The sequence below is a fragment of the Motacilla alba genome, chromosome 14 (assembly GCF_015832195.1).
Source record: "Motacilla alba alba isolate MOTALB_02 chromosome 14, Motacilla_alba_V1.0_pri, whole genome shotgun sequence".
NCBI lineage: Eukaryota > Metazoa > Chordata > Aves > Passeriformes > Motacillidae > Motacilla > Motacilla alba.
In genome coordinates, this window is record NC_052029.1 from 10,880,249 (window position 1) to 10,907,139 (window position 26,891).

General features: G+C 40.9%; 1 protein-coding gene across 1 annotated transcript; it reads left to right on the forward strand.

The window, feature by feature from the left end:
- The first annotated feature begins 412 nt into the window (after positions 1–412).
- Positions 413–26,623, forward strand: DNAAF5 (dynein axonemal assembly factor 5). The gene is made up of 13 exons (XM_038150952.1): positions 413–984; positions 1,532–1,716; positions 2,759–2,883; positions 3,331–3,446; positions 7,365–7,597; positions 9,991–10,203; positions 12,302–12,445; positions 16,330–16,498; positions 19,185–19,332; positions 22,784–22,934; positions 24,276–24,432; positions 25,577–25,768; positions 26,262–26,623. The coding sequence occupies exons 1-13, from the start codon at positions 450–452 to the stop codon at positions 26,399–26,401; spliced, it is 2,508 nt and encodes an 835-aa protein (XP_038006880.1). The 5' UTR covers positions 413–449; the 3' UTR covers positions 26,402–26,623.
- The last annotated feature ends 268 nt before the right edge of the window (positions 26,624–26,891 follow it).

The window sequence follows — 26,891 nt, forward strand, 5'->3', positions numbered from 1 at the left end:
TGTCCCTCTCTCTGTCCCCGTGTCCCTGTCCCTCTCTCTGTCCCCGTGTCCCCGTGTACCTGTCCCTCTCTCTGTCCCCGTGTCCCCGTGTCCCTGTGTCCCTGTCCCCGTGTCCCCGTGTCCCCGTGTCCCTGTCCCTCTCTCTGTCCCCGTGCCCCCGTGTCCCCGTGTCCCTGTCCCTGTCCCCGTGTCCCCGTGTCCCTGTCCCTCTCTCTGTCCCCGTGTCCCCGTGTCCCTGTCCCTCTCTCTGTCCCCGTGTCCCCGTGTCCCCGTGTCCCTCTCTCTGTCCCCGTGTCCCCGTGTCCCTGTCCCTCTCTCTGTCCCCGTGTCCCCGGCCCTCTTCCCGCGCCGTCCCCCGCGCGGTGCCGGGCACGGCCGTAAAGCGCGCTCCCGCCGTCGCAAACGCCCCGCGCGTCCCTGGCGACGCGGCCGCCGGCGGCGCCGGGATCATGGCGGCGGCCGAGGCGGCGGCCGAGCTGTCGCAGGCGCTGGCCCGGCCCCTGAGCCTCCTCCAGCAGCCCGACTGCGGCCGGGCGGCGCGGCTGCGGGCGCTGGAGGACATCCGCGCCCAGCTGCAGGGCCGGCCGCTGCCGGGCGCGGTGCTGCAGGAGGTGTTCGCGGCGCGGCTGCTGCGGCCGCTGTCGCGCTGCGTGGCGGGGGACGCGGCGGAGCGGTGCCGGGAGCTCGCCCTGCAGCTGCTCCGCCACGGGCTCAGCCACGGCGAGCGGCCCTGCGAGGCGCTGCCCGTGCTCCTGCCGGCCCTGGCGCAGCGGCTGTGCCCGCCGCAGGGCGCGGAGCCCAGCGAGGAGCTGCGGCTCGGCCTGGTGCAGCTGCTGAGCCTCCTGCTGCGGCGCTGCGGCGCCTCCGCCGCCCCCTACCTCGGCGACATCGCCCGCGTCCTCCAGGCCACCCTGCTCGACCACTACGCCGAGGTCAGGCGGGAGAGCTGCGGGTGTGCCGTGGCCTGCGCCAGGGCCGTGCCAGGTGGGGCTGAGGGATGGGCAGCGCTGTGATGGGGGCTGAGCAGGGCACAGGGTGCAGCGGCAGAGAGGTGAGGGGTCGCACACGCCCTCACAGGTGTGCTCTGCGGGGCGTGCAGGGTCTGGTGGCGAAGAGCCACGCCAGGAGTGCAGGCCGAGCTGTTAGGTGTGGGTAGTAGCAGGAATAGGGGCTAGGGATGGGTTTGTGGGCAGCGTTCGGCTCTGATACTGTATAAAGTTAAAACTGCTTGCTACATAAGCACGGCAACGTTAGTCAGGCTGCTGTTCTTAGTGGTACAGGAATCGTGTTGGTCCAGATCTGTCACCCACGTAGCGAAAGAAACAGAATTACGGAACAGCATTAAGCCCCCACCAAAATGCATTAGTCCATCCAAAATCATCGGATATATCCATGCTACAAAGAATCAGAAAGTGGTTTGGGTTTGAAGGGACCTTAAAGATCAGCTAGTTCCAGCCCTCTACCATGGACAGGGATCCTTCCTGCTGTAGGGACTCACATGATGGATGTTTCTGTCTTTCTCCCCTAACAGAGCACTTCCACATGCAGTCAGAGTCTCTGATAAAACCCCTAATGCAGACAATTTCCCACCAGCACTACAGAGTTCGTGTTGATGTGATTCAGGCTACTGGAACAGTGATACAGTTTGGGAATGGAAAGTCTGTGGATGATGTCCTGTCTCATCTGGCCCAGAGGTTATTTGATGAGATTCCCAAGGTGTGCTTTTCTTCCTTCTTTTCTTGGCATTTATTTTAAATCTGTTTAAAACCCATCCCCGTGGCGTGGGTTTCTTGGTGTTTCTCTCCCTGCTTTCCCCGTTTTCAGCTGTCTTGCATTCAGCTGAGATCTGTAAATGCCTCTATCATGGTTTAATCCCAGATGGGATTAAGGACCACACAGCCCCTTGCTCACTTCCAGCTCGTGTCACCTGTCCTGGCATTGCCCCCTCATCTGTTTGTGCAGCTCCTCACTAGCAGAGCTTGAGACACCCAAAAGCCCTTGACTTAGGGTAAACTCTGCTTAGCAACAAGTAAACATCAGGGTGTTATCAGCATTATTCTCACACTAAATCCAAAAAATAGCAGCCTACCAGCTGCTGAGATGAACTGTGTCCCAGCTGAAGCCAGGACAGTGTCCCACCCAGCCTGTATCAGTTGTTATCTGTCCCCAAGCAATGCTGGTGACTGCTGTCTAGCTCAGCAGGGTGGTAAGCATTTTGTTCTAATAGGTGCCTTCAATTCTGTCTTAAATTCTCTGTCACATCTCTCTGGCCCTTCATTCTCTGGCCTTTTCAGATGCCTAACAAACATGATATGGGTCCCTTTATAAGATGCAACTGAAGCAATAATTTTAAAATGAATCTTTCCTTTGTAGTGAACAGAGAAAATTTTCTTCTGGAGATGTGCTTGGAAAGCTACAAATTCCAGAGAAATGTACATTTCTTAAATTCTCAGGAAGGAATTAACCATGAGAATTCAGTTTTCTGAGTTAGGTCTGTGTCTTGTCTTCCTCTCAGAGCTGTGCTTTTGTGCAGCAAACAGTCCAAGACTTACTAAGCCAGAGTGAAAAATGAGAATGTGATTCCTTGTGTGTTCTTTAAGATGCTTCCTGCAAGTGAGGAAATGCTGGGTTCCTGTAATTTCTTCCGAGAGTATTGATGTGCTTCACCAGATCCTATATACAGAAAGCAAATATTGGTTTTATTATATTACTGTTCTTTTCCTGACACCTTTAAACTAGTTTTTTTGTCTCCCTGTAGGTCCGGCACGCTGTAACAGCTGTCATTGGAGAATGGTTGTTGCACCTACGAGACAGATACTCATATTTTCACAAGCTGATCCCTCTGTTACTTGGCAGCTTTAGTGATGAAATTCCTGAAAATACGTATGTGGAACATTTAGTCTTTTTTTCCCCCCCTTAAATAGATCTCAAAGAAGTGTTCCTAAGTTCACAGATGTCTTGCTTGGAGGACAAAACCCCCGCTTCTGTTTGTTTGGTGTTTCTTTCTTTCTTTCTTTCTTTCTTAGACTGAAAATGTTAACATTATCTTCAATAACTTTTGTTATACTGTCCTTTCATGCTACATTCAATTAAATGTGAGAGAGACAAAGACAGGGGTGGACAGAGACAGAATTATCCCTTGGGAGAAGAGGCCTCTGTCCACTGAGTAGAATAGAAATAAAAACTCTCAACTTAATGTGCTTAGGTTAAGTAGCAGAAATGCTTCCTATCCTTCCAGCTGAATTTAAGTAGTCAGTTTTTCCAGAAGTCTCATTTTAAAGTCTTTTTCTCTTGGGGCATGGTGCTATAAAACTCTTATTTTATATCTAGGAAACTGGCTCGGACCTACTGGGAAAAGATAGGCTTGCAATGGGAGAAAGAGAATGAAGAAGATTTGAAGGATAAGATGGATTTTAGTGTTTCACCATCTCATTATCCCAAAGGAGGTAAATGTTGTGCTGAAAGTGGTTTTTGCTTTGTGAATAATCTCCAAGAGCTGCAGTGCAGTACTGACAGCAGAGCAGGATGTGTAATATTCATTACAATATGTAATATTAATGTAGAGAGGTAGCACATATGAAATATATATAAAATTATTTAAATTATTAAATTTAAACTTTAAAAAGTGATTGTTCAGTAACCTCATTCTTTTTTTTTTCTTTGTTAATCCAAAAATTCATTTTGGAGAAAGTAAATGAGGCTGTCTATGCTGAAAAAAAGGTAAAGCAGTGGTGCAGAAACAGCAGTAAGTTCTACATCAGCAGCCAGGTGCACAGTGGGCACAGAAATGACTGGAAAGAAAGGCAGGAGAAAAGAACCCATGAGCTAAGTCCTTGAGTAATGAGTGCAGGTCACAGCATTAATGATCCACGTAATTGGTGCTGAAGAAAAATTTGCAATGAAATTATTTCAGACTTCTCTGTGAGACACTGGGATGCTACCTAAAATCTGCCAGTGTAGATGAAGAATGTGGGAACAGAGTAATTTCCTTTATTATACACAAAAGCCCCAAGATATGCAGAATGGGTAGTTTACTTTTTAGTTCCATATGATTTATAGGTGGCTTTCAAACACTGTGTTTGCAGTAGCTTGAAGCTGGTTTCCTGTCTTGGGTTCACAAAGTTAATGTTTAAAAATATGCATATTGGAGTTGGGGGAAGACAAAGTTTAACTGGCTCATGTATTGATTTCTATACTCATATTTAACTGAACAAAAACTCTTTTGGTGTGAAAGAACAGGTTCATGCTTGACTTGTGCCTACATGACAATCACATCACAGAATACCCAGCAGCAAAATCCTTTCCATGACAGTGGGTTCCGGAGCTCTTTCTTCTTTGAATTACACTTCTTTTTTTTTTTCTTTAAAGTTGTTTTACTCAGTAATGCTTGAATGAAAGGGGAAGCACTTCATAATGGTGACTGGTTTGACAGAACTGTTTAGCTTTGAAGGCAGGCAAGTTGATCTGTCATCCTTCCCAATCTTTTTTCTTTCCTCCTTATTTTCTGTATAATTTTACCTCAGGCGTTTGGAAATGCTAAAGAACGCTTTTACTTCCACTAGTCATGGCAGAAACATATTTCTTCTCCTGGCAGTCAGAGAATCTTTTAACAGACACAAACTGATGAAGAAGAGTGTCTGAGCTCCAGTCACTTATTCTGCAATGACCGTGATATAGTGAAGGTCATGAAAGGTTTAATTTCATTGTCTTGGAACAGTGATTACCATTTGCACAGCTGATGGGTTACCTTGGTTAGTTTTGTCTAGGTGTGTGTTGGGGTTTGTGTGTGTAAGCTGTTGTGCTGAGGCTTTTTAGAAAGCACCATCTACCAATTACTTCATAATTAAATGATATGTGATCTCCTAAATAATCTTCTTAGCACAATAAATATGCTTCATGAATTTGGGCAACATTCCAGCCCCACATTAAACTGAATTTCCATGCATTTGTCTTGGTAGAATGATGCAGTTAAGGCTTGAATGTGACATATATGTGTGTATTTATATATATGTGCACGTACTAAATAATATTTTAAAGAAATGGCCCCATAATTTTGGACATGAGTTCCAAGTTAATGGTGACTTTTAGATGTCATTTCTTGCTGTTTATCTTTACTTCCAAGTTGTATGTCTTATTAATAGTCAGGTTTGATGTGACAAATAGAAGAAAAGTCAAAGGGAAGGATGATAGGCTGCTTAATCCTACAAAACTTTATCAGAGACACTAATATACCTTGTGTGGTGTCCTACCACAGCCTGTGTATGGATGATTGTTATTATCTGTGTCCTTTCTGTTTGCCCTCCATGAACATTTGGTTGGTTTGTTTTATTGGGAAGGGGGTTTGTGTTGGGGTACTTTATTACTTTTGCCATTTCTTGTGACTTCAGTGGAATATTTTTTCTCCAACTGTGAGCCTGTAGTACATTTGACTTAAGTAGCTTTGTCCGCTGTCAGACTAATGGACCTGCCACAGGAGCCCTGCTTTGATCTCCCAGTGACAGATCCTGCAGGTCAGAGGGGAGCAGAGGGAGACCTGGTGTCATCCAGGCACTGCACAGCTTGCACTGAGCCCCAGCACTCATTGCCTCGGGATACAGGTGCAGTTTATAGCAGGGAAGTCTTTGACAGGAGTAGCTACAGGGATAAATGCCTGCATTTGAACATCTGAAATGAAGGAATTGCTGATAAAGAATGGTCCAAATTCTTCAAACAAAATTCTGCCTCGGGTTTAATAGGATGCCAGTCTGTATTTGCTGTCTCAAGTTGATTTCTTTATTTGACCTTTTGCTACTCATTGTCAGCTTTCATAATCCAGAATGTTTCCTCCATTGACAAAAGAAGCAGCAATTCATGTCCCGATGCTTGAATTTTATTTTTTTTTCCTAGTTAGGTATTTCATAGGTATTTCTAAGCCTTTTGTATCCTCAGACCATTACTTTAGTCAGTTTTCCTTTTAGCATTTGTAAATTACACAGGCCAGTGCAGGAAAATATCTTGAGACAGCTCAGTCATTTTCTTCCTGAGCATTTACAGAACTCTGTATCAGAAATAAAAAATGCACTCAGACATTCAGTGTATTTTGACACCTCATAATGAATGATGTCTCTTTCTTAAAACAGCATGTGAACATTGTGATTGGAAATTATGAAATCTTGCTTCTCAAAGAACAACTTTTCAGATTTTGTTTGTATAAACATATACAGAGTTAAGAAAACAAAATAGACTGCAGAAAAAATCTCTAAAAAAGTTTATTGCTGTTTTTTGGAAAGGGCTGTCACAGCTTTATCTGTAAAGTACAGAACAGGACATTTGTTAGATATTGTTGTGATATTGGTCAAGTTGCTCTTCTGAATCTCAGTGATTTATAAATTAACTAACAAGTAAATTTGAGGATTGGCAAGACACTACAGTAGACATTTGTTGGGAAAGGTAAGTTTGTTAGTTATCCAGAAATCTGCATCCTTTGTTAAGGCAGGGAATATATATTTGTAACATTTTTGGGTTCTGTTTGAAATAAAAAGATAACCACAAAAACTCACTTTTCACAAAGTTGTTACAAATTAAACTCAGTCTTAAGAAAAAAAAAATGCCCTCCCAACTCCTGTATCATCATTTTAAATGTATTATTCAATTTTTGAAACATTGAGGAGTCACTTCAGTGAGCTGCTTCTCCTGGAAAAGCCTTAGAAAGGAGATGTTATAAGAGCTGTGATTTTTAAAACTATCAATTTGTTGGCCTGATCTATTACACAGCATCTGTACAAGCCATAGTTCATGCCCTTTCTGCCTTCAATGTGCCAGATACACTTTTAACCTTTTCCTTTAGAGGGCACAATTGACATTGTCTGTTTTACTGCAGCTCATGTCTTCTGTACTGTTTGTGCCTTCTACCTTCTTTCCTCCTCCTAATTATACTGACCTCAGCATTTGCATGCAAAAGTCTTTCTTCTCTTTATCTGTGTGTATTTCAGTTTGTTTTTCTTGGGATTTGTGTTGCTATCAAAATTAAGCTGTGTTTTCCAAAGTGGGTAAAGACATTCATTTCAATTCTCTTACTCTTCTCCTTCTGTAAACATTTTAAAACATAAATCTAAATCACCATCCAATAATGAATACATAAATAGTCAAAGAGTTGTGTGGCATTTTAATTCTGCAATATTTAATTCTGCTATTTTAATTCTGCAATATATATTGCAAGGAAATGCTACTTGCCCAGGTAAATGCTCTGCAGCATTTGGAGTATTTTGTTCTATGCTGAAGCAGTCACCCAGAGCTCTTACCTTGCAGCTTTTAAACTTTTCTGAGATTGTTATGCATTGGCTTTTCCTTTGATATTTCATTTTGGGTTGTTATTTTTTTTCCAGAGACTCGACCGGGACTGGGTTGTCGGGAACTCGTGTCGAGAAACCTCTCCAAAATTCTCCCAGGTCTCTGTCATGATATCACAGACTGGCTTGGAAGCACAAGAATCAAAGCATCCCAGCTCCTCTACACGTTATTGCTGCATGCAGAGGATCACATCACCCAACACATGGAGCTACTGCTGAGAACTTTGTACCAAGCGTGCTCAGATGAAGAAAGTGAAGTGGTTAAAAATGTAAGTTTGATCTGTTAAAGTAGCTGTTGTACAGTGACAAAAGACTTTATAGTCTTCAGTCTGTCTTCTGAAGGTTGATTTCACCTTAGGTCAGTGGGAATTGCCCATGACTGAAGGATCAGGCTTAGGTTTATATGGATGTTAAAAACATGTGCACATTATGCTTCCCTAATCTGTTAAATGAATGTATTCCTCTATTACTGGTACAAAGACCAATAGTAAAGTTACTTAAATACTGTTTAGTTTGTATGCCAACCCCATGAAGCATTGATAATAATCTCTCTGAAAATTATAAGCAGTGGATTAAAGCGTAAAAGCCTTGGGGCAACAAATTCAATGTAAAAAAAATGTGCAGGTCATGCCCTTTCAAGTTAATTTCACTTACCTCCCCCTGCTCCATAATCCAACCATATATTGAGGTGTGTTTATTCCATGTGATACCCATATTCAGTGTTTGAATCTTTGACTTAATGCTTGGAAAATGTGGGGTTGGGGGGGAGGTTGTGAGGAATGATTAGTTTGATTTTTACTAACAGTTGATTCTTTCGACGCTTTGATCAACAAACCAGTAAAACAGATGCAGTTGAAGACATGAGATAAATTTAGCCAAAGAAAAACAGGTGGTACAAATACTTTTACAATTTTAAGATAAAATCTTCTGTTCCTGTTTTACATAAGGAAGAGAACATATGTATAGCAAAAATATATCTACGTAACTTACTCTAAAGTTACAAATTTTATTGCTTTGGGAAATTGGAGGAATGTGTTCTGCTTACTAGATGCAGATAGTCCAATCAGGCTCTTCTTTAGGTTCCTGCTCTCAGCTAAGAAAACATAAATAATTAGGACAGTGAGGCCATGTAGCCCTGCTGTCCTGTCAAATTTCCTATCAAGTGCTTATTGCTATAAATGTAAATACAAAAGCATGTGTTCAAGCAGCACATAGCTGTCCCTTGCCTTTTATTGACCATAATTGTCTCTTTCTTGGAATTCCACAACTAATCTCACAGGTGCTTCCAAGAGATTTATTCCCAGTTAGGAGATGATTCCAGTATTTAATTGTACTTTTCCTTGTGCCAAATATAAGAGTCAGCAACTTCTGGTTTTGAATGGCTTTTATCTCTTAGTGATGCAGCTTCCCAGGGTACTGTGATAACCTCCTCCAGTTTGTCACTGTAGGAACCCATTTCAGAGCAGCCACCAACTTGGAGAATGTCCATGTCTTTCTCCAGTCTAGTGATACTAAATGACACCCTTTCATTTTTTCCCCTATTAAAGTGAGTAAATTCATCAGTACAAATGTATGAAATCATATTTTTGAACTCTTTAATTGTATTATTCAGTTTTCAGAGCTTTAAGAGTCTTATTCTTTCTCTGTGGTAAATATTGAGGAGAATGGAGTTCATATCTACACAGAGGATGTTACAACTACTTTGAATCCTATCTTTGTGAAAAGAAACAACTCTATATAGAGCAGATTTAAACTGTGGAACTCATTACTGTGTGCTTCTACTGAAACTAAAAAAACTAGCATGATTCAAGTATTAATTAGATGCAAAAAAAAAGTCATAACTATATCACTAGACTATAAATGATAGAGAAAGCTTTCATCTTTGGGGAAATAACCCAACCATTAAATCTGTGGGTCTGGAAGAAGTGTTCCTGTTGCACAGGTAGTGCTGCAGTAGTTGATTGTTTCTTTATTCATGCACACGATTGCAAACATTGGGCATCGGTCAGGCAGTGAGCCCTGGTGCGGTGGTGTTTCATGTGGAATACGACATCCTGATGCATCTGCAAGGCAGGAATGGGATCAAAGGGTGTCACTGTCGTGGGGAATACACAGTAATTTAAGCCTTTCAGTTAAAGAAGTAAGGTTGAAGGCAGTGGGCTGTTCCCCCATGGCATTGCTTCCCACTTAACCTGATCTGTAAAATCAGCTTCAAGGTATAGTACAATAACAAAAAAATTCCTCCTTCCACTTTTTATAGTTACAGCTTTTGGTAAACAGGGTGATGCATTAAGGGCAAGCCTCAGAACAGCATTTGAGGGACAAAGTGCTAAACCACTAAATGTGCAACATCTGGTTACTCTAAATTGGAAACTTTATTACAGTGAAGTTGTACACTTTGTTTCTGTGCACTGCTTTCTCATGGAACTTTGTCTGATGTGGGGAAGGCTGCTTGCAATGCCTTATTATGTGCTTACTGAACATGTCAAGAAAATTTCTTCATGCATATAATCATTACTGAGCAAATGGAAAAGGCCTACAAGGCAACTGCTGAAGCATTTAAAATAACAGCTGGGATCATAAAAAGAAAAAGACCATGATACATTGAATGGTCTTTGTGTTTTCAGGAAAAATCCTCAAGTTATTCCTGTTCTTTTTTCAGAGTGTGAAAGCAGCAGAACTGATTGGAACGTTTGTCAGCCCTAAGGTGTATTTGAAATTAATCACCCCAGCCTTTGAGCAGACACCCAAAGCCTCCTGTGTGATGGTTCTGGCTGCAGTGATTCGAGGTAGCCCAAAAGAAATCTTACAGCCTCATGTGGCCCAGCTTGGCAACATGCTGTCACAGGCTGGAGTCTGTCAGCGATCTGAAGAGGTAAGGGAAGCTGAAAAACACACAGCAGGATACATGACCAAACTACTTTTACACTTATTCTCCCTAAATGCTCCCATTCCTATCCCTCCCTTGCACACCTGTCTTGGGAAATAGTTGTGGACATGTGTCTGAGACAAAACGGGAGCTTCCCCATCCTTCCTGGGCCGTGTCATGGTCTCCTGAGCAAATCTGCTGCTTTCAAAGACTTACCAAAAGTCCATCCTCTCAGCAGATGTAGGTTCAGGTTTGAGGACTGCTGTAAAGGACTTCATATAGTGGTAAGAAAATGAAGAGGCAAGGCAGGGAGAGAAGCAGCTGTTTAGGAAATACTGTACTAACAAAGGACTACCCTGGCTGGTCCTGAGGCAGAGTTTAACCCATGGTTTAAAATTCCTTGTGTTCACAGTCCAAACAAGATCATGCATTTCAATCCTCATCAGTAAAAATTACTGAAAAATTCTTTTAGTCTATTGTAATTGGCATGTCAGGTTTCCCAAGATTCCCTCTTAATTATTTTGCATTCTTATTTTCCCTTTTAAAAGGCAGGTACCTGCACTTTATGTGTATATTTAGGAGCATGTTTTGCAAACTTCTGGGCTTGGTTACTTCTCTTTAAGTGAAAGTCTAGAAGGAAGATCTTTGTCAATTAGAAATTTACTTCCAGGTGTATCCTTAGGTAACAGCTGAGCCCAAAGACCATTTTTATTTTAGCATTTGAAGAATGTTCACCAATTGCTATATAAGGAGATGAGAGATTCTCTTAAACATGGAATGGATATTTTTTAACCTGCATGATTTTTTTCGTTCCCATGTTCAAATGTAGAAATAGATCTGTTAGAGATGCACAAGAGGAATCCCTGTAGTTTTCACCACGAATGAAATCCTGGCTTTCATTCCACCAGGAGTTTGTTAGACCTCTGCTGTTAAGATGACCAAAAAAGGGCCAGTGCTGTGCCTTGAGGAGCTCTGACTTCATGTGAGATGTAGGCTTCCCTTAAAACAGTTATTCATGTGTGCAGACTGAATCTGGCCTAATTGTCTTTTTGAGCCAATGTAAGAAATACATTTCAAGTTCTTCCCTCATTAGGTTTCTTCCCTAATGGAATATGTACCAGTGATGCAGGAATTAACCTTAATCTCCATGAAGCCTGTGGTGATTAGGAGCTCATATAAGTGGAAGCACTATAACCTGATTGTTCAAATAACAATTCCCTGAGGTATAGCTGCAAAATTGCTGTGAGGTTTAGGCTTACCACTTCCATTTGGCATGGGCTCCAGGAGTCTGATCCATCTGCAGCTGAAAGTTTGGCAGAATTGTTCCAGCCTTTAGTCTTGGAAAACAATCTCTCTCTATTTTAGCCAGCAAATGCTGCACAGACACTGTTTAGCTAAGGATTGACCATGTCCATGAGATTAATAACACTTATGGCTAACCTATTCCTAGACTCGATTTGGGAGTAAATTTGTAACAATGGCCCCTTCTGTCCCCTGACAGCTTCGTGGATATCTGATGCACTTTATCAGAGAAGTCATGGCAAACTAGCTGACAACAGTATTGACTTGAACTGGTATCAGTTGGATCAAGATAACATGAATGATATGGCATCAAATGAGATAAATTGGCTGAGATAAAAGCAAAGGCTCAGGTTTTTTTGGTTTATGTATTTAGCTGTCATTGTTCATCCAAGACAGTCAAACATGGAATAATATTTCAAAGAGTTGTAACAAATATGTTATTAATTAACAAATTGCACTTGAGAAAGAGAAAGTACTATCAGCAAGCACTCCAAAATGCTTTGATGTTTTTATTCACTATTCACCAGTGGAATCATTGTGTGATTAAGAGCAGGGTCATTTATTTTGTTAACAGGACAAGGTAAACACAAACAAACAGTGTGGGAGGAAGATTATATTGTATTCTGTAAAAATAAAATATAGGTAATTAAAAGAACTAACATGAAATTATCAATATGTTACCAATGTAAGGGATTATACAGTGCTCAGATTTAATTACTAGCATTTCCTATATCTCTTCTTTAAAGAAAACCTTATATTTGCTAAGAAAACATAATAAATATGTGCTTTTATTAATAAATAGGTCTTTTATATGGAGCAGCTGCTTTATTGTGTACAAGCATTGATTGAAGTGTGCCAGGAAGACTGCAAAGAAATCAGCTTACAGCTAATGAAAGTTTTGGTGACCATAATGGCAACACCATCTTCTCAGGACCTTAAAGAAAAGGTAAACTATGAGCTGGTTTAATATTTTGTTGTGTTCTTGTCTTTTCATATTGATAAGACACTTTGTAGAAACAGAGCCATAATTATTTGTGGGGAGTATTTGTGTCTAGTCTGAGACTGTGCATCTCTAACAGTACAGACTGTACATGGTTAGTACCAGAATTAAATCTGGAGTTGGGTTTACAATTTGGGACAGCAGAGCCTGGAGAATTATGTTTCTTCATAACTTTGACTAAAAGCTCATAGAGTTAAAATACATTCTGGTTCCAGAAAAAACCCTGGAATTCAGTTTTATTTTGTGGTCAAAAGCATCTAGTATGGCTCTGTGGCTGCAGTTACAGCTATAATTTACTGTTTCTGGGAGTGTTTATGTTAGGTTTCTGAATAGGTGGCTTGAGGTGCATTACTGGAGCATGGGAATCTTGGAGCTGGATGAGGGCAGCCATGGGCCTAGTAGAGCACTTTTTTTGGGTGGGTGTTGACCACCTGTCCATAATTAGGTAAAGTTTCAGAATTTTCAGAAGAAGTGTCCAAGATTTTATGTTGGTACTGGATCCTGCAAAGCCTTGGGCATGCTGGTGGTGCTGGTTGAACTGTTGAAATTTACCTTTTAGTGGATATATTCCTGGGAATATTTGGTTATATGCAGAAAAAACTGACATTTGTTTTCTGACTGTTAAAGAACAATGCACTTAGAGGTCAAGAGTACTACTGGCCTTAGAAATGTGATGGTTTCATAGTGATTTTTTCATCTTCAGCCAAATATCAGACTGATTTTACAGTAGTTGACCTTTTTACCTCCCCACAAGAAACAAAAGTTTGAATGTCACAGGAATGCTTTAAAATCAAGGACAGCTGTACATGCCCAGATAATAGATGAGCTTTTTGGCTCGGCATTATCTCACCCCCTTATTTTTCTCTTCCTCTTTCTTCCCCGAGCTAAATATCGTATAAATCAGCGAGCCATCCTCATGCAGTACAATTATGACCTATCCCAGTTGTCTTTTTTCAAACACACACCTTAAGTGCAGTGGCTATTCTGCTTCCTTTGCTCTTGCTCCCAGGCATGGTATTCCAAAGGCCTGTGTAGGATCAGTATTTATGGCCCCAGAGCTGACAGGCTGCCTCCGAGGAGGCGTTCGCTCAGAGACTCCTCGGAAAGAAATAAAGTGGAACAAAGCTTGAAACAAGTACTGAAAAGACTTTGCAGGTCAAAGAGGGGTGGGATGATGATCTGTCTTCTGGGAGTGGGATTTGGGAGGGTTTGGAGGTTTTGTTTGTTTGCTTGGGGGGTTTTTTAGATGAAAAATCAGTCTGGGTAAGCCTTAGACAGATGGATCTGGAATGTTTTGTGGTATCTTGCCTGTTTATCCCTGCAGTGGTCTATAAAGTCAGCAATGTCCATTTAAAACGTTACAACTTCATACTCCTAAGAAGAAAGCAGTTAAGCAGTTTCATGGAGATAAATCCTGATTTTCATAAATGGAAAACTTAATCTCCTGAGATTATTAAAGGTTTAAGATGTTCCTGCAGTTCCAGATGATTTTTTAAGTTGACAGTACTTTGGATGAGAATCCTTTTTCTCATTAGCCTTTCTTTCAGCTAGACACATACAAAATCTGGCAGTGAGATTACATAATTGCAATATTTCAAAATTGTCAAGAAGACAAATATGGCTTGAATTTTATTTTTTTTCTCCAGTTACTGATTATTCCAGAACTTCAAAGTGAGCTGTACAGCTTGGAGAAGGCAAGAAGTCCCTGTTAAAATAGCTTAGGAACATGTAGAACAAAAGTATTACAGCTGCTGTATGAATACGAGTTTTTAGTTCAGAAAAGAAATATGTATTCAGACTCAAAAAAATTTGAGTATAAACATAAATTATTCAAAATTTTCATTATAGAACTTTAATTCAGGCTTAATTGTAAGGAGATAGTAAGACCACTGAGATAGTGGAGACCACAGCTGCTGTGACCTGGGGGTGAACACTCAGGCCTGGCCTGGTTTTTGGCTTTGTGTCCATCGTGTTTGTGGTTGCTTGGGGTCGGGGGAATGGACCAAGACCAGCAGCTGAGCCCAGCAGAGGCACAAGAAGCAGGGTGGGCCACAGCCCCAAAGAGACTGGAGCTGTATCAGCTGATGGAGTCTGATTTAAGCTTGTCAGGGATTTAACTGGTGACCTAAAATTGAGGTTTCGTTTCATTACCAGTGCCCTGTGCTATCCTGGCTCTTCTTTCAGCACTCTGATTATAAGCAGGAAAATATTGTGTCATTAAACCTGTTAGCTTTCAAATAGAGGAAAGAAAATCACCTTTATTTTTATTTAACTGTGAGACACTGCTTATTGAGAAAATATGCATCAGCCTGCTGGCATATTTAATTTATTCTCTCTTTTTTTGTTTTTAATTGCATTCTTGAAACTACAGAATTTACTTTAAATCATATGTGAACAATGTATTATTTTGTATCCCTTGTTCAATGGAAAACAATCTTGTGTGTTATGGTGGGATTAAAAATGAGGAATAGTTTCTGTCCTGACACATTTTGTTTAATGTTACAATTAATTTACAAGTAACTTATATGTAAAAAATTCATTTATCTGAGTTGTTTTGGCTGTCTGGCAGAATGCTTCCATAAAGAAGAAATCTTTTGTGCTTGAGGCAGGCAAACCTGCTTTAAGAGTAACCTTTGTCCTTAGCAAATCCTGATTTATTTATTTTTTTCTTCGAATTCTCATTTATTTTCTCCACATCTGGTACTTCCATAAAAACATCTTTGTCTGGCGAGTGATTAGTCTGGAAGAGTCTAAAGGTCCTAGACATGTTTGAGCTAACTTGTGTGGTTGAGTTCAGCTTAAAAATATTAAAAATATGAGTACAATTTGTAGTTCTAGTGCAGCACTTGGAGTCAAATGATGTCACTCCCAGCACTGCACTCCATCTCTCCCTGCTGGAGCTGGCCCTGCTGGCAGCACTTGTTATTCCTTAGTGATGTTCCCAATGGTGCCTTGCTCCCCATTCTTGATTCACAGTCTACTGAAATCACCAAGGCTACAGATCCTGCTTCCAGCATGCTTTTAATCTCTTCCTTGGAGAAGTTTTTTACTTCTGGTAGGAGCCTTCAGGAACTGTAAAAGCAAATTTTCATTTGCTTTGAAACACATCTGCTGCAAGTGATTAGGAAGATCTATAGGCATCCTTGCCAAGCATGCTCGTGTCTGGAATTCATTTAGTAGTTCTTCTTACATGTTTCATTTGTACATGTTTTATTTGCATGTCTCATAGGATAGTCTTAACTCTAAACATGAAGAAGGTATTTCTGATGTAACAGTGAGTTTTGGTACTTCTCAGCAACAGAAGTTGAGCATTTCAAAATGAGCCTGCCTAGCTACTACAAAGAGAGAACATCTTTCATAATCAAAACTGGGGGGAGAAAGGGAGGAGGGGAAATGCCATATTTTCTCTTACCTGCAACAGCAACACTTTCTGGAAGCTACCATAGCTTGGGATTGTGAGAAATTCCCCCGGTCTTTATGTTTTAAAGCATTCTTAAATTAGGGAGAAAAATCACTACATCTTTAAAACCACTAAGAGCCTTTTTATGGTGTGGTTAGTTTTTGGATAGGTCTGCACATGGGTAGGAGATTCTCTCATTTTGCTGTTAGGTTGCTGTGTTCTTGATGATTTCATTTTGAAATCAGGACAAATGTTTCACTTCAAATAGAAGTTAATGGATGTAGTGTAGACAGACATTAAATATCAGCCTTGATTGTTTAATAGAAACTATGAAAATCTTCCCGTGTCCCTTCTTTTCTTACAGAATGAGTTTTAAACGTTTGGGGGTTTTTTTAAGTTTCAGTTAAGTATCCTGTCTCTGTTCTAACAGGTGGAGAAAACAATGTCTTCCTTAGCTGCAGTGCAGCAATTGGAAAGTTTTCATTGTCTCTACAAGCAGCACATAATTCAGCTGCTGGAGTGGCTTGCAGTGTCGTGTGAAGGCTGGAGCTGCTATTCCCCAGAAGTGTTGCAGTTCGAGGTCATTGCAACCCATTCAGGTACGACTTATTTAGTTCTAAAAAAGACCCAGTGGGATCTCCACAGCCTGCAGACAGCTTGTGTTTCGTAATGAACAGTGTAACGTTCAGAACCTTCACAAGAACATGCTGGAAAGTAAAAGAAATGCTGAAGCAGCTCATATTCCCAGAGATTCTGTGGCTGCAGGGAGAATGCTAAAAGCACTTAAGGAAAAATGCCTTTTCATTCAGGTGAATGAAATAGGTGAGGATTAATGGGAGGCAAATTGATGTAGCTTGTATCCAAAAATCCATCTTTTTATTCCATCTACTCACTAGTATTTCAGAGGACACCACCTCTCTCTAACAAACAGTTCCTCACTGTTGCTGTCCAGCACGTGGCTGTGCAGAGGTGAGTGACACATTCTGGTGTACACCTCACACTCCTTCAGTCCTGCACAGTGAGCACTCCTCTGCCACAGCTCCCCAGCTGGCATCTGCAGCAGGGGACATGGTGACAGGCAGTGCTTTCCACCTAGACACCCATTTTAAGATTATTAAAATGAAAAGTCCTGTTTATTTGTTTTTTCCTTTCTGTTGGTTGTAAGGGGGATGGGGACAGTCACTTCATGAAGTATCACTGTGGCTACTGCACAGGTATATTTTAAAGGAATATATCTTCTGCATTCAATGTTTGAATCTCAAAGAAACCCTCATCAAACCTGTGTGAAGCACCCATTTGTTGGTGGCTTGCACAGCAACCAGCATAAGCACTTCTTTTGGTTTTCATCTGTGAAAAGAACAAAAAGTTACTTCAGCATCAGATTTGAGAAGCCAACTTGTCTGTATATTTGTGCTCCCATTTCCATGACTGAGGGACTTCTAGACAGTTGTCTCTGTTTTCCTTAATGCTAAATAAATCATCAAATGTCTGGGCAAACATTTTGGCTTGCACCCAACACTGGTAGTATGCTATTGTCTGTGTTTTCTGTCTGACACAGCAGCTCCTAGAGCTATTTTTTTTTCTTCCTTTTCATTCCCACACATAATGTTGTTTTTAATCAATTTAATCAGCTTTACTCAATTCACATTTTGAGGTTTTTACTGTTTTTTAGGAGCGTATGGTTAAGCTGAAATTAGCAATGTAGTTTATTTTGTTTGTTTTCCATCTGTTGAATTTGCTGTTATCAGTTTGATATAGTAGTAGTATCTTGTGAATGTCTCAGAACTCACATGAAGCAATGTATCTTGAATAAATGCTGTGAAAATAAAGACCTATTTGTTGGCACAGACATTTAGCAAACTGCAGTTCAACACCCTGTATTGATTCAGTCTAGACAGTGAAATTTGGGGTTTTTTCATTATTATTATTTTAAACATTAAATTTCCAGATATTATTAAATGCTATTGAGCTTGTTTTGGAATCTTGAATAGTTCAATCTGTCCATCCCATGTGTGAGGAATATTCTTGTCATCATGAGTACCAGTGTTGTGTCTCCTCTGGAAGGATTTTCTGAGTTAGTAGAGTTGGATGGAATGTGCATCTTAAGGATGCAAAGCTGAAGAAGTTCCTAAAGGAAAGTTGTTTATTGCAAAAATAGAGCAGAAAGAGCATTCTACAGCAAGAAGCTTGTAGAATAAAGCATGTGTACAGTCTTTATGGACTCTTCCTCTTTAAAAGCAGGCAGATGTTAGTCATTATCAAGGAGAAAGGCACAATTTTCCCTCAGTTGTGGGAAAATAACTCCTTAAAATGTTGGGATAGCAGCTTAGAGTTTTGTTGGTTTGTTTATTGTTTAAATTTATCACAGGATGTGAAAATATGAACAAACTAAAGAGTTAATTTAGAAGATATTTTTATTTCAAGTAGCTTCTAAAATACATCATATTTTGGATTGTCTTATAAGATGAAAATAAGCATTATTGCAACAGGGAGAAGGAATGCTGCTGCAGTAATTGTATTATCCAAGTTTTGAAGCTGATCCTTTCAAACAGGCCCTTTCCTATGCCTCTGGGAGTCATGAACATCTCAAATGCTGCATGTGGAAAAACTTGAAAGAAGAAAAAAGTGTAGCTAATGCTGCTGTGTCCAGAGGTGTGAGGGTCATGCCAGATCCAGTGTAGTTTTTCATTAAGTTTAAGAAAAGCAAAGCTTTGTGCATAGCCTCAGGCTTGCAGGGTTAGAAGGGAGCAGCATTAATCCTCCAGCCAAAATGCCCTCTGGTACTGATGGTCCCAGCAGCTCTGGGGTGTCGTGGATAGATCCATTCCAGAGTCATGAAATGATGGAATGGTTTGGGTTGGAAGGAGCCTTAAAGACCATCAAGTTTCAACTGCCTGCCATGGGGGGGAGCACCTTCCACTATCCCAGGCTGCTCCGAGCTCCATCCAGCCTGGCTTTGGTCACTTCCAGGGATGGGCCAACCACAGCTCCTGTGGCCAAATGTGGTGCAGCTATGCCAGGCTGACTAAATGAGACATGGGGAACTGATCTTCAGGCTGCCCTGGCCAAAACTGGGGTACCTGAGCCCGCGGGGAGTTAGCCTGGGGATTTGTGCGCCCCCCAGTATGGTGTCACATGGATCCCTCAACAGCTGCCGTGCAAGAGTGGGAAGCCAAGGACTATTCTACCACCACTTGTATTAGAAACTTTAATGCACCCACATATGAAACATCTAAATAGAGCTTACTAGTATTCTGAAAAAAGCCTTCTGTGTTTGTTTGCTAGGTCCTGTCATAGGTGAAGCTCTGGATGACTTTGTTCTGGTTCTGAGGACGTGTCTCCAGGCAAACAGAGATCCCCAGATGCGGTTAAAGCTCTTCACTGTTTTATCCCAGTTGTTGCAGAAAGCAAGTGAAACCATCAATTCTCAGGGGTAAGTGGAGCTCTGATTTCACACAGCTATTTGAAAACTCCAGTGGCACTAAGAAATAATGACCTTGGGAGTTATTTAACCCCTATAAACATCTCCATGTGAGTGTGGCTGGGAGAAGAAAGACTTTCCCACCATCTTCTACAGCCTATTTTTCTTCTTGTAATTTTTAACAATGACTAGGAGGGTGGAGTGCAGTAATTAAAAAATATATATATAAATAAATGGAAGTCTTGGCTTCCTCCACTGTAGTCTTCCCACCTGCCATTACTGGGAATTAAAAGGAATGTCATGCAGATCTGGATAGTTTTCAAAAAAAAATATGAAGAGCTGTGGTGAAAGAATACTTTTTGAAAGCTAAAAGGGAGATTCTTAGGAAAAGAATTGGGCAGGGAGGACATTACTTCTTTAAGTACTGTAAAAACTGTAGTCAGTTACTTGTTTAAATAATCATGTAACTGAGTGATAGTTACAAGATTAATCTAGATATTCTACAATCCAGAAAAAAAGCAAAGCACTTTGAAAACTGTTTGAAGTGTTCCAGGATCTGACTATTTGTTTTAAACCAGTTTGTATCATCTAACTGAGATTGCAAGGCCCTTGGAACCAAGAAACTCAACCCAATGAGCTGCCAGCTTCATTAATATTCTCAGGAAAGGGAATTATCAGTGTGCAAAAACCAGAAGAATGTTTCAAAGTAATTCAGTGAGTGGGGCCACACCCCACCCCAGCTCTGCAGACAGCAGTGATGGAAGTTGTTTTGCTCAGGGCAGTGTGAGTGAATGGCCTTTGTCAGGGTGAGATACATCCAGGGAGGGTCACAGACCTGTTTGTATGAAGGATGGTCCAGTCCAGCTCATAAGGAGGCTCTGTCCTCTGACAGCAAAAGCAAAGCCATGAATTTTACCAGTAGGTTTATCTTCAAGAGTCAAAAGCAGTGGAAGCAGCTAAATGCCTCTGAAGTTTTGATCCTGCTTACCATGGGCACAGCAAATGTTTGCATGTAAGAGGTAACAGGTGGAGGTTTTGTGTTGGAAGCATTGTTTGCAAAACATTTCTGGAGGTTTTGATTTGTAAAAGCCAATCCAATTTTGTTTCAAATTACCGGGATTTAGGATTTTACATTAAAAAAAAAGAAACAACAAAAGCATACAAAGAAAACCTCAAGACAGAACAATCCATAAACATGTAAGGCAAAGTGCAGCAGTGTTATAAAAGCAGAAGAGGAACCAATGCCAAACAAAAATGTATAAAAAATAATTAACATGGAATGAAAGTTGAAGGTATGCAAGTTCAGAAAACCAATTTTAATGCAAGCCCAAGCTTTGCTTTGTAACATCTGCATAAGAGCAGGGTATTAATGTCTCTGCAGGTCACATTTTTGTGCTCTTGTATCCAGTTGAGACTGAAGTATCAGCTCTGTAAGTACAAACAGCACAGACAGGGTATGTCCTTTCCTGGAAAGTACTGGCTTTTAGAATTAAGTTACACAGATTTACAGCAATAAGATCTGAAAATGGAAAGAGGGAGCATTTAATTGCATCAGCAACAGCAAAAATAAAATGTTAATGGTTATGAGAGATAGTCTTGGGGAGCAGTAGTAAGTTCCAGTTGCACTCTCACATTCACTGCTGTCCATAATTTGTTTAGCTCCTTGAAATGGTTCTCGGAGTTTGGATAGGAAGGCTTTTGGTTATTCTGCTAAACACAGTTGTGTGGTCACCTAATTGTGTTTGAGTCTGACATGACTGAGTCAGATAATTGCCAGATATTGCTTTACTGATTCAGTTTTAAGGCACTAGAACAAACATTCTCACAAATAGCACAGCACTATGGTTAACATAATGCTGATGGAATTTACCTTTATGTTTTGACAGATCATTTTCTCACTGCAGTTTAACAGAAGGTTTTATTAAAAACAGAAGCAGCTACTGATAAGATAGCACAGACAGCACAGAGCTGCTTTAGCTTTGGAGCTGAAAGGAGATTTGGAATGATGGTGATCATTAGTTTTATTTTTTTTCAACAACTTTTTTAACAGGAAATCATTAATGCTCAAAAATGTGTTTAAACTACCACATCAAAAGGATTGTACAGATTCAGTTGTATCTAATGGGACATCAGATTTCTTGTTATTACTTAAGTGCCATCTGCTGACAAGAAGCAGCAGTGGATGGATCTCTGACTTCTTCAGAGTGCAAGGGCTCCCTTGCCAAGGGAAGCAGCAGCCGGGTGTATCTATTTCCATAATGTTGCAGGTGTGTGTCAGCACATAGCTGAAGCCTGGCAGTGCAGCTGCTTGTGCTTTAGTCAGGTAATACCTGGATAACAGGGACTACCTGCAGCATGGATTCTTTTTAAAGCGCTCCCTGGTAATTGTTCGTTGTTAACATGGACCTGTTATGTTCCTCCTGTGTCTTGGCACATCACTAAAGGGGCCACTCATTCACCCTGGCAGTGTAGGACTCTTAGGAAAGTCAACAAGAGCTTGTTCCCTTTGTATCAAGCAGCAGGGTGGGGATGTGCTGTTGGGCTCTCAGGGGCTGCACTTTGAACAGAGCTCTGAACTCAGTGGGACAGTCAGGGTAGGTTCAGTCTGTTTGCACACTGCCAGCTGCTCCCTCAGCACAGGCACAGTGGATAACCTGAGCCTCAGATACCAGCCACAGCCAGCCACTAATGTCTCTTTGATGCAGCAAAGTATTAATTAACTTGTTAGATCTGTAAGTTTTTTCCTCTTGATTTGAGATTGAGCTGTAACTAAATGAGTGTGAGGGAATCCTGCCTATTGTAATTGCTGACTCTCACAGCAACTTTTAGCATTATAACAACCCATTGAATGGAGGAAGAGGAAAAAGCATCAGCAAAAACAGCACAGATTTATGTGTTTGTAATAAAAAACCTTAGTATGGGGACTGGCACCATCAGAAAATCCTACAGACCTCTCATCTTTGGGGGAGACAAGTTTCCGAGCCAAGAGAGAGCTGAAATATTCTGTGTAGCTCCCAGCTGTATCAGTGTCATCAACAGCATTCATACTTTTCACATTATAAATACTTTTCCCTGGCCAGTCTCAAAGGGCCTCACAGATATTAATGAATCCTCACTGCATTGCACAGGGTGTTATCTCCACTGCACAGACAGGGAAGGTGAGACACAGAGAAGGTAAGTAGTTTACCAAGATAACACTGAGTCGTGGTCATTGCCTCAAGTGGGAGAAAGTCTAGCCTCTCCCTTCTGTGAATGTTAGGTATTTGTTTAAACATTATCTAGAAAAATTAAGTTGTGAAAAGCTTATCACATACATTACCATAACACTGCCTTAGAAGATGTTATTTATTTTTTTCCCTTTTCTGCCTATGTTTCTATGACAGAAAATTCTCTTTTACATCCTGTCAGTCTCTTTATCACTTTCTCATGAACCTTTATTTTGCTTTCTTATTTTTGGCTTCAGGCTGTTCCCTAGCTACCTTGAGACTGTGATAAAAGACATCCTGGCTCCTAATCTGCAGTGGCATGCTGGAAGAACAGCAGCTGCCATCCGTGCTACAGCTGTATTGTGCCTTTGGGCTCTCATCCACTGTGAAATGCTTTCACCAAAAGAGGTAAATTCTCTCTTTCTCATCCTTTGAAATCTTAGGCAGGAAAACAAAATAAATGCAAGGGGGGAAAAAGGAATAAATCCTTAGGGTAACTAATATTTTCAGAAGGACATACAGTCTTCATAATAAAATTCAATAATTGTAATTGAATGTTAATGACTGAAACAATCACTAGTGGAGGGATGATGACATCCTGAGAAGAGATCTGAGGCCAGCAAAATGCTGAGGTGTAAAACTGAGTAGCATCAAATTTTGTAGGTATTTTTTCTAATAGATCATCAGTTCTGTAGCCCGAGGTCCTGACCACTGTGAGCACAGCAATCTGGGTGCTGGACATTACTGGACCTACAGGCAGAGCCTGTGCAGCAGCACTGGAGCCAGCCAGGACGTGCTGTGCTGTCACGTGGCAGAGACAAGTTGTCTGGTTGCCTTGGAGCCCACAGGTCCATTTAGAGAAAATAAAAAAACATCTAAAGATTCTGAGAAAGGACAGGAGGACTTGAAAAGGAACATGAAGAATATGAATAGAGACTGGAGTGCTAGCACTTGAAGAGTTGTTACCCATCCCTAATAAAGGATTAATTGAATCTGGGGGTGTTTTTGAAGCTTCTTTGCTAACAAAATTAACATTCAGAAATTATGCACTGGAAATATGTTAAATACAAGGTCTTTTTTAAAAAATAAATTTATTTTAAATGTTATTAAATGTTCAGTCTTTAGTGTCTTCATAACAGACCTTAATTGAACAAAGTGGTTAAACACACATAACTAGTTCACATCTACAGAAACGTTGATATCAGAAGCTGCTGTTGTAGCTGAACATGTGTTTCTGAATCGGTGCAAAATGCCTATTTCTCATTAATGGCTGATGTGAAATACTCGGGATTCATTCAAGCTCCGAACGTGCCGGCCCGGCCCAGCCCGGCCCGGCCCGGCCCGGCCCAGCCCAGCCCAGCCCGGCCCGGCCCAGCCCGGCCCAGCCCAGCCCAGCCCAGCCCGGCCCGGCGCGTCCTGCTGGGCTCGGGCGCCCTCTGCTGCTCCGTGCGCGGAACGCACCGCCCCGCCTCGCTCCGAGGCTCCGCGATCGGGGTTTGTTTCTTTTAAAGGCGAGCAAGTTTTAAAGCTTTTACAAGCTTGAACATACGCATGAGTTACATAAAACTCATCTGCTGGTGTACTGAGCGCTCATGAGATGAGCTGGGTGATTGACTGGTGGATTTTCATTTTCCAAGCTAACGTTTCTAGCTAATTTTTTTAAACTAAGCAAACAAGTATTTGGCACTGCTAATGTTAAGTGCTGTAACACTAAGCATATTTTTTCTATGCTTTTCCTATTAACTGTAGATCTTAAAAGTGAAAGATGAGCTGATGCCCCAAATTATTGCTTCCATGGATGAAGACTCTAAAATCACTCGACTGATGGCTTGTCGTATTGTTGATGTTTTTCTAAAAGTCTGTGGGAGGCAGTTTGATGCAGATAAATTTAAGAACACTTACACAGGTATGTGCAAAGGTTTAGTAGACTGGGGGTGAGGGCATTGTTGGTTTGTTTGTGTGTTTAAATCAAGATCACAATGTTGACATTTGCTTTTTTACCCAAAATGCCAGTTTGCACTGATTCTTCAGGGTTTGGCAGAACCGAGCAGTATTCCCAACGTCATTATCCATCAGACCACTAGGTGGAACTTCACTCAGTGCTTTGGTTTGTGCTTGCCAGCAGCTCATCTGCATTGCTTCAGAGCTTGGACTGTGTGAAATAATGTGCTAAGTATAGTGAGAGCAGAACAGTGCTGCAGTGTATAAATGGAAGTCACATTGTTCTCCGTGCTGTGTTCGAGAGCCAAGAGCAAACCATTTCAGTGTACCATAAATAGACCTGAATAGGTAGTGGGTTGGGTTTTTAGCTAAAAAAAAAAACCAAAGAAGAAAACTCTAATCTAGAGTTTTGTATTGCCAATTAGAGCTAGGAGCTGTAATGCCTCTTAGGATGGAGTTAAGTGCTAAACTATTATTCAGAAGTACAGACTATGCTTTGAGCCAGGTTTTATACAGACAAATAAATTTGGCTTTCCCTAACTCAGCATCTTAACAACTGATATTTTTTCTTACATGCAACACTAGAAATCTAACTACAAACGTTTTTATTTTGGAGAAATGCACGATCGGATAATTCTCAAAGTAGATATGTCTTTGCGTCTTGCATATTCACGTTATCTGCCATGCAGTAATTCACTGAAAGAGTACTATTTCATTTAATAATTTAATTCCTATTATTTAATAATTTTATTAATATCTAATTAATAGAAATTGTGTGTTCTATGAAGCATACAAATACTTGAACTCTGTAGTTCAGTAATGCGTAAATAGACATCCATAGTTCCTTGTTACAAGGAGTGCTAGATAATGTTCAATTAATCTAAATACTTCTGTATTTGGCTTTTATTGGTGTTTGGACAACATCATCCAATAACAAGGAATGAGGAGCTTTTAGGAACAGTGTATACATGTATTTATTATGCTCAAAAGACAAAAATACATCAGAAATGTAACAATAATCTGAATGTTGACAGAAAACATTTGTTTTTTCCAACTGCAAAAGCCAGCCCTTGTGTTCCTAGAGCATTTTGGTTGTTGCTCCTTTTCAGAGGTGTTGAAGCGTCTGGACGATGCCTCGTGTGATGTGCGACTGGCAGCTGCTCACACCTTGGCTAATTGGTTTAAGTGCTTAAAGGACAGTGATGTGAAATCCTCAATGGAAGGTCATGTTGAGTTTCTGTACCAAGAGCTGTTGGTACATCTCGATGACCCAGATGAAAATCTCCAAAAGGCAGTCCTAGGTAAGAGTTTCAGTCATGTATATTTTTAACAATGGTTTTTAAATCATCATTTTGAGTGTTCATGAAGGCAGCATCTACAGGTAGAGGATAACCCTGCCAGGCTGGAGCTTTCCTTTGGGTTCCAGTGGATGAGCTCTGACCCTTTACCTGTGTGCAGAAGGAATGCTTTGCCCAGTGTTCCCCAGGGAGGCAGCAGGGCAGCTGAACCTCCAGAGACTTTAGAGATGGTAAACAGGATATGGAGCACTGCAGAGTGTGACCATATCCCAGCCTGCAGGAGGGGCTCTCTGGAATTTATTAGTGTAGCAGCCTGTGTTGAAGAACATAAATATCAAAATACAGACCTCAGCAAATGGGGGAGGGAGGAATTGTGTTGTCATCACTGCATCACTTGTAGAACAATTTCCTGGTTTGCTTTCAGCTGCTTTGAGGGACCGTGGGTAGAGAAACACCAAGCAGCTTCTGATTTATAAAACATATTTTTGTCTTACAGAAGTTTTAAAGGAAGGAAGCATTTTATATCCAGATCTGCTGGTGAGAGAAATTGAAGGGGTTGTACACAAGCATCAAACACCAGTCTATTGTAATCAGCTGCTACATCACATCCAGTCAGCCAAGGAATCAGCTTTATGAATCACTGCTGAGAGTCTGTGTAGGAAACTGATGTGAATTCTGTATGACTTGGATTATCTTTGTATTTTTGTTTCCTTAAGAAAGGCTGAGCTGGAAATACATTGTTTTTTCATTGTAAATTCACTGTTGATTCATTTGAAAGTGAAATTAGCATAATTCAATGTTCTTTGCAGTTTGAACAGTTCTTTGTATTTACTAGCAATAAAACAAAGTTTTAATTCAGTTTGCATTGGTTTTTCAGATACGAGGTTTAAAGAGGGAATGTTTTTTCAGGAATTAAATTTTTAGATTATTTGACAATGTAATAATTTAATGTCAGAGTTACTAATGTAATACAGCAAGGATTCAGTCTTTCAAAAAGCATTTCAAACTAGATAAAATCGCACTTCACAGTCAGGTATGTGGTGACCAGTTTTATTAGGGAAAAAAAAGCAGCCAGACTTCTCTTTCATAATGCAGCAGAGAGTATACTGTTTTGAATATTCATATT